Raw genomic sequence first — 8182 nt, 5'->3', positions numbered from 1 at the left:
CCCCATATGATATCATCTTCTCTTTGCTAAACATACCCAGTTCCCTCAACCATTCCTTCTAGGTTCCCTCCCCACTCACTACCCCCAGTATCCCTGAGCATTTTTGATGCATTCCTTTGACCCATTCTCAGTTTCCCTACATTTTGGAACCTGGAACCGGATACAGTGTTCCGGATGAGCCCTGACTAGTGCAGAATAAAGTGGAGAAACAAAGTTAAGACTGAAAGACCTCCTAAATGTACATGCAGTCAGAGGCTGTTTGAACATCATTGGCTGAAAGCCACTCCTTTAAACTCATTTCCAGTTTCCATCAGATGCCATTTGGACATTTCTGTTGTTGTTAGATACATCAACCACTTGGATGTCTTCTTGTTTTTGCTGGGAGATTAAGGTGTGGTTAGGTTACTCCTGTTGAAACCAATGGAACATAGAACCTGATTCTGGGTAAGTGAAGTCAGAAGTGATCCCCACTGGATTTAGCAAGGTTTGCTCCCGGCGAACTATGCATGGGATCACAGTTTTAGGCCTTAGGAATTTAGGACTTTGGCCAACCAGGTCTCTTCTACTGCTACCAACACTGTTAATGATACATTCTTAAGCACCCTTAGTAGGAAGCAAGTCCTATTGCATTTGTGGGCAAATGTGCATAGGATTGGGCTGTTAGTGGCTTGGGACATTGTCCTAACCTAAACCATCATATAATCCCTCTCTGTGCCAATGCAAACATGCAACTGTATCTCAGACAACCTGCACTTCTTTTTCACACAGAGGGATTCTTTCAGTTGTGATTTCTGATCATTTCTACCACACTTTATTGGTTTCAAGCATCTATATACAGCTTCATGCCATACTTTCCAAGGCTCACTTTTAAAATGTACAAAGCGTACTGCGGTCCTCAACTTGTTGGTTCTGGCTCTCACAGATGGAGAACTGAGACTGGGAGATTGTAGGGCCACCCCCCTCAGGCTCTGCAGCTGAGCTATCATTCCACCTCCTATTTTCCCAAGCCATCCCTCAAACCAAAGAGCCACGCGGTCGACCAGGGATGCTCAAATAACCACCTTGAATTTGACACTGAAAGTACTTCTGTGTCTGAGAAAAAGAGTATGTGTTGTCCTGCATGATGATCACACATGCCTCGATTGCAGTGCATGTGCTCATGAAGTGGCCACAGCAGGGGGCAGCTATGGCCAATTGTGGCTTCTTGTTGCACCCAGGAAGAAAACATTGCTGGCAGTCTAGAAAGTACACCGTGCCTGCATTTTCCATGGGAAGGTGTGGTGGCGCAGGGGGTAGGAGGGGCCTATCCCTCTGTATCCCCTGTCCCAAAGTGGACACCAATCCCTTCCCACGCCATCCCTTGGCGCTCCTGCTCACTGCCCCGCAAGCAGCGTCCCCTGCGCTCTTTTCAGCACCACGGACAGCGTCTCCCCCCCGTCGCTTACATTCGCCACTCCTGTGGGTGACATCGGGCAAAGCCGGTTTTTCCCTCCGCCCTGCTAACCCGCGATTGGCTCGCTGGAGATCCCCCTTCGGAGCGGCCCTCAAAGGCGCAAATCCTCTCCCTCCCCCCCACCCCCAGCTTCCGAAAGCCCTTGAAGGATCCACCTTGCTCTTCTCTCTTGGCTCCCTCCAAACCGTGAAGGGAGGAGGAGGAAGAAGAAGGCGACTGAGAGAGAACCCTACTCCTGGTTGGCTTCAAAAGCAACAAAAAGACCCAGAGAGACAGAGGACAAGAGCCAGGGAGTTCTTTTTGCGCCCCCCAGCCCGGATCCGCGTCTCCAGAAGCGGGGAGATGAACCTCAACTTCACCTCGCACGCGGTGGCCCACTCGGTGTCTTCCCACAGGCCAACTTCCTTCTTCATCGAGGACATCCTGCTCCACAAGCCCAAGCCCCTTCGGGAAGTGGCCCCCGAGCACTTCCACAGCCCCCTGGCCTCTCGGGTCCCTCTGCTGGACTATGGGTACCCCCTGATGCCCCCGCCGACCATCCTGGCGCCTCACCCGCACCACCCGCTCCATAAGCCGGATCACCACCACCCTTATTTCTTGACCACTTCGGGTAAGCGCTCCTTCGCCGTCGCCTCGCTGCCTTTGGCTTGAGGAACCGCGCGAGTCTCTGTCGTGTGCGTTGCCTGGTACCCAAACTCGTGCCGGTGTGTGTCCGGTGCCACAGGTTGGCTATTGTTGGTGGGTGGGCTTTTTTCGGGGAGGGGAGGCTTTAAAAAGGAGAGGAAGCTGCCCGCTTTGCTGTCCAAGAAAAGGCAAAGCAAAAGTCCAGTCAAGTCTATCTAGCCGCGCTGCTGATGCGAACGGTTTAGTCGAGAACTCCCCAAATCCGATTTCATCCAGGTGGTTACCAAACTTTCTTCTTTACGCACAAAATGATAAGATGCGGGTTGAGGCTTTTAAAAAATTCAGAGCAGCGAGGGCATCTTCCGTCCCTGCTCTCTTTGATGAATCATAGAAGCGGGGAAAGGGCGCTGGAAGTTTGGGAATCAGCCCCTTGACGCAGAGATCCTCCGCTTGCGTCGCGGGCACGAAAATCCCTCAGTCTATATGAGTTTCAGTTCGTCCTTAAAAGAATCGGAAGCCTTTGGAAGTAAAGTCCTCTTGGTCTTCCAAGGTTTCTGACTTCCGATGCTCAAAAATAAATCAAGCCAAACCTTAATAACTTTTCAGCAATGTCACGATTGAATCTGAAATTCTAAAATAAAACGCGGTAGGGAACTTCTTTCCCACTGAATACAAATAAATAAATGAACTCACGCGGTTGCTGTTTTCCTTCAGACTTTTAAAGGGGGTTCTCTTGAAGAGGAAGAGAAGACAGATTGATATTTTGTGGAGCGACCAGTGGTTGAAATTATAATTTAACCATGAATCATTCTCAGTTTGTAAACGAAACCGAAAACGAATATTGGATTTATCTTCGAACCGAATTCATCCCACTATTTAGACTCCAGTATTTAGAATCCGTGAAAAACAAGACGCTAATTAATTTAGAATAGAGCCGGAACCAATTGTCATTTTGACCAAAAGAAAAAGCATCAACCCGTTATCTTTTAGAATGTATAAGACTTGCATATTTACAAAGGGATAGAAAAGGGAAAGGGAAGAAAAGGCAAAATATCAGACGAAAACTTAAAATTTATTTAATTAGAAATTATAAGTAATATTAGGGAACGTTGCTTGAAATTGCACAGGATTGTAACCCTGGGAAGCTTTTCGAGAGTTGCCAAGCGCACAAGAATGTTTCCTTGAGATGGTTTGATTCAATCCCGTTTTTTCTGTCATGAAAATGCAAAATCAAACAAATATAAAATAAAATTTTAAAAAGTCGATGAAGGAAAACATCTTGGAAATACGAAAACAGTAGTCATGAAAAGAAACACACGAACCTTGCAGCTTGTCTATGAGGAATGTAAACGACACTTAAGGGTTATACGATGTATCGCATACAGAAATAATGAGCCGCAGTGAGCGCATGTTTTTAAAGGCTTCAACGAAATCAGATGCATAGGTGTCGACTCCCTGCGGCCCTGGGTGCGCGAGCACCCACAAAATTCCCCATGAAGGGGCCGCGCACCCACAAATTTTGTCGCCAGGGCCATGCACGCTGCAGGGCACCCACGACCCCGGGTACCCACGGTCGCGGCCAAGCTGGCATTCCTGATCAGATGTGAAGTCAGGCTGGCGGGTGCAGACGGTCACTCTTCCACATTCTGCTCCCACCCGCAGATCCACCTGAGAGGTGATCAAATAAAATCCTCCTTAGGACTCAGCAGGATGATAGGGAAATAACTCTGTTTTGCTGGCCACCAGGGTGAACTGACACCCGGTAAAAGAGTCTTCTGCAATGCATCCACTCTGGGACGTGGAATTACAGGGCGTTTCTTTTTAAATGACGAACTTTTGCAGAGTCTTAAAAGCCAGAAAACAAAGGAGAAAAACGAGGGTGGAAGCAGAAAGGGGCAATAGCTGCGGAGTTGGTCACAAATACTTAATGACCCATTTGGACTCACATTTGCATTTGGGAGATTAGGTGGAGGCTAGATCAACTCTAGGAAACCTTAGCAATGAAAGATGTCAGAGGAAGCGGTTGATGCTGATGCTTAATGGCCTCCGGACTTGCAGGCTCACTTTATTTTCCCAGGAAGGCAGAAATTCAGCAGGAAAAGCTCTTCCCGCCGCTGTGCTGGGGGAGGGGAAAGCTTCACCGACAGATTTTCTGTCTGTTACGCAGCAAAGTCACAGGAGCTCTGCCATGGCTAAAGAAAAGTCCTCCTGAAATCCCCCACCAGCCCAACTGATGTAGTGGCTGACAACGAAGAAGTCCTGAGTTCAAATTCTACATGCGGGGTGAGGGTTAGGACTGCTGGCAGGATCCTGGCAGGGACACGCACGCAATTTGCTTCTAATGCAACCTACTGCTTGTCCACTCAGAAGTCGGTCCTATTGACTTCAATCTACGAAAGCGTGTAAATGTGTGAGGTTGTAGTCTTTTAGCTCTGCCTCTGAAGCCACCGCTGCACTGAGCTGTTTTGGTCGGTAGACCTTTAGCAGAGACTGTTCGTTCCTTTACCCTGGAAGAAAGGGGAGGGGAGCTTTGTGTCTTCCGGGGAACTGGGGTAAGGGTGGGTGGGCTGGAAGAAGAACGTCCCACTTCTGTCATGATCGACGGGGGAGATTTTGGAACGGGGCGCAGGAACTGGCTCAGGTGCTGAGCTAAGAAGACACCACCTCCCAGTTCCTTGAAAAAGCGCCCCGCAGCGTCCAGAGTCCAAGCACTCCAAACCACGGAATGAGTTGCTCCGGGGCTCTTCAACCACCGTTTGTTTCTCTTAGAAACCCGCCCCAATTTTGAACCGTGCTCACTCACGTGCGTAAAAGAGAGGTTTGGGAACAGAAAAGCAGACCTCGCGCTTAATCCGTTTTAATTAATCCGGGCCAAATGGCAGAGGATTTTCTACCCTTTCGGGTGGCTGCCTGAATTCAAAGAAAGTGGAGTGCGGGGGTGGGAGGGAGATGAGGCCCAGGACTGGGTGGGAAATGACACGTATTAAAACGAAGTTTAGTGAATAGGGGAAATAATAGGTAAATAGCCCCTGTCCAAAGATTAAGTGGGGAATATAGAATTCGGGAGCTCAGTGCTACTCCTAAGAGGCAGTGTGGTGGTGCTAGGTGTTGGGAATGGCAAAACAACAACAACAACAACAACAGCCCTACTCTGGCGGTTGCAATGCTACCTTTGTGGCCGCGGCTTCCCCATCCCCGGGTGCGTTCACATAAAGGAGGCCGCACGGTGGTTTGCAGTCGATTTACTGTTGAGGCCTCTCGGCGAATAGGCGCTGCGATGGCTACATGGAGCTTCCGCGGGCAGGGGCAGTCTACCTCTGTTTGGCGGAGACCATGGCGCCTCCACTTCCAGTGCCTGGACTTCTTAGAGGGCATTAGCCTGGGACTCCACGGACCTTTATCTCCCCCCTCCCACCAAGAATCCATATATATCGATCTCTCCTAAAGGTGGGCTGTGGGTTGTCGGTGGGGCGCCTGGCAGGCCCGCCACGGATCCGCTCGTGTCTTCCTTGCAGGGGTGCCGGTGCCCGCTCTCTTCCAGCCTCACCCGCACGCCGAGCTGCCAGGCAAGCACTGCCGCCGTCGGAAGGCCCGCACCGTCTTCTCGGACTCGCAGCTCTCCGGCCTGGAGAAGCGCTTCGAGATCCAGCGCTACCTTTCCACTCCCGAGCGCGTCGAACTGGCCACAGCGCTCAGCCTCTCGGAGACCCAGGTAGGGCCGGGCTGGAAGGATGCGGAGGAACGAAGCGCGGTGGGTGGGTGATTGGGTGCAGTCAGGCACCCCACAAAAGACCCCGGCCCCCAATGGGGGGGGGGGAGAAAGCAGCTGTCTTAAAGGGGAGTGAGCCCCGGAACGTTTTCCTCCCTCCCTCGAGAGCCTTGGGATGCCGGGTGACCGAGGCTGCGGTCCTCCTGCCTACGGCCTTACTCGGGAGTCGGTCCCATGGAGGACACGGGGGGGGGGGCTTACTTCTCAGGAAACATGCGCAGGATGTTGCTTGCAGCTGTCATAAGTCCTGGCTCAGTGTGTTGAGAGCCTTTCTGTGTGGTGGAGGCGAAAGGAAGAATTCAGGCGGCACAGAACGAATTTAAACAGTATCAGTAAAGCAAAATGGTCGTGTCGAATTACTTTTAATTGATTTGAGTTCTCGTCCTTTGAGTAACAGCCCCGGCCCACGGGGCAGTTTATGATATTTCAGTAAAACCAGAACAGTAAAATAGTAGTAGTGGTAGTAGTAGTAGAATTATTATTATTATTATTAATAATAATAATAATAATAATAATAATAATAATAATAATAATAATATATTGTAGAGTTGGAAGGGATCCCGAGGGTCATCTAGTCCAACCCCCTACAATGCAGGAATAATAATAATAATAATAATAATAATAATAATAATATAATATGATGCAATTGGGACAGAATTTAAAATCATAAATCAGCCCTCCCATAAGTTCACCAGAGAGATGTCGCAAGTGAAGTGACCCAGAATTAGCACAGAAGCTCAAAAGACCTGCCCTGAGGACCCTTCAGTTTGCATGCCAATAATGGGAGGGCAACGGTGAAGCTAGTGGGGCATGGAGATGAGCCGATGAAGTTTTGCTACAAAGTCGTGCAATGAAGCTAGCTTGTGCATGTTTACTCGGAAGCAAGCCTTAAGAATCCCAGTAGGATTTACTAGCAAATTAAGCCTACCTGGGATTGCAGCCTTAGGTTTCCTTTCCCTTGCGCAACTCCATGCACGCTTTACCTGGGAGTAAACCCCCGCTGAATTTATTTGGGAATAAAGAATGAGGCACCCAATATGAAACCCACGGTGAATGGGGGGGGGCAGTTTTTCTCTCCCCATTGCGAAATCGCGCGCCCGCGCCCGCCCGCCCGTGTGTATGTCTCTCTCTGTCTGTGTGTGCAAGTGAAAGAGAAGGATGAGCTGACATTGCGGGGTGTTGAACAAGCCCCCCTTACACAACCTCAGTTTCCCACCTGTCTAAGGCGCCCGCTTCTTCTCGGGAGTTATGGGCAGAACACTCTGCAAGCTTCCGTGAACCTTGGAGCGGCCACATGCTGTGTTTAATGGCAGGTGAGCGCTAGGATCCCCGTGAAACAGTCTAAGAAACCCAAAGAAAACTGGGCTCCTAAATAGTTGTCCTACGTGTTCACAATGCAGATGTGGACACACGGAGGCATTTCAAGTCCTCCCCGGACTTTCCACTTGCCCTAGAAAATGTAAACCGGTTCCGAATCCGGATCATCATTTCCCCGCTTTCTTTTTCTTTCAAACAAGGGAACTTTTGTTTGTCCGCTTGGCAAATGTGCCTTTCCCATTCGGTCCCCTCCCTTCCACCCCTTTCCAGTGCCATCCCACCCCCTCCGCAGGGATGGCGTTTGGGAGGAAGGAGTTCCGAATATCTCTTCCTTCTGACGTGCGCCCGAGCCAACCCTCGCCGCTTCTCCTTACAGGTGAAAACGTGGTTCCAGAACCGTCGGATGAAGCACAAAAAGCAGCTGCGGAAGAGCCAGGACGACCCCAAGGCCCCCGGCGCGGAGGACAGCGCGGAGCAGGGGGCCAGCAGCGAGCCGGAGCTGGCGCCGCCAGACAAAACGGCGCCCGGCGCTTCTTCGGCCTCCTCCTCGGCCGAGCCCCGCAAGGGCGGCCACCCGCCGCCCTTCCTGCTAGAGGAGACCGAGGACGAGGTGGACATAATCGAAGGGGCGGAGCTTTGTGGCCCCCAGCACCTCATCTAGGGCGAGCTCGGACTCCGGGACTCAGCCAAGATGGGCTGGGGTGGGACTGGCCCGACGCGGGGAGGAGTGGGGTGGGCGTCCGCTGCTAAGAGACTCCTGGGTCCACTTGAGGACAGGTGGCCGATGGATCTGACCCCAGACTCTGATCCGAGAAGACCAAACCCCGGACAGATGTGAGAGAACCCCACTGACCCATTCATCCATCTTCCTCCTCCTCCCCTCCTTTTTAGGACTGGGAATCTCCACCAACATTTCCCCGCCCCGTCGAGTTAGGCAAAGGTTGTGGGAACGGGGAGGAGGAAACTGAGCGAGGCTCAGAATCCGGATCAGATCCATCCAGGTGATCTTCTCAGCTGGA

General features: G+C 51.1%; 1 protein-coding gene across 1 annotated transcript; it reads left to right on the top strand.

Annotated features, from left to right (window-relative positions):
* Positions 1–1745: 1745 nt before the first annotated feature.
* Positions 1746–7824, top strand: BSX (brain specific homeobox; the record flags this gene model as incomplete). The annotated part of the gene is made up of 3 exons (XM_081889456.1): positions 1746–2063; positions 5593–5789; positions 7540–7824. The coding sequence occupies exons 1-3, from the start codon at positions 1796–1798 to the stop codon at positions 7822–7824; spliced, it is 750 nt and encodes a 249-aa protein (XP_081745582.1). The 5' UTR covers positions 1746–1795.
* Between the last annotated feature and the right edge of the window lie 358 nt (positions 7825–8182).

The sequence above is a fragment of the Podarcis melisellensis genome, assembly GCF_964234715.1.
Source record: "Podarcis melisellensis genome assembly, chromosome: 15".
NCBI lineage: Eukaryota > Metazoa > Chordata > Lepidosauria > Squamata > Lacertidae > Podarcis > Podarcis melisellensis.
Note: the sequence above shows the minus strand (reverse complement) of the source record. Positions and strands in the feature narration are given on the sequence as shown.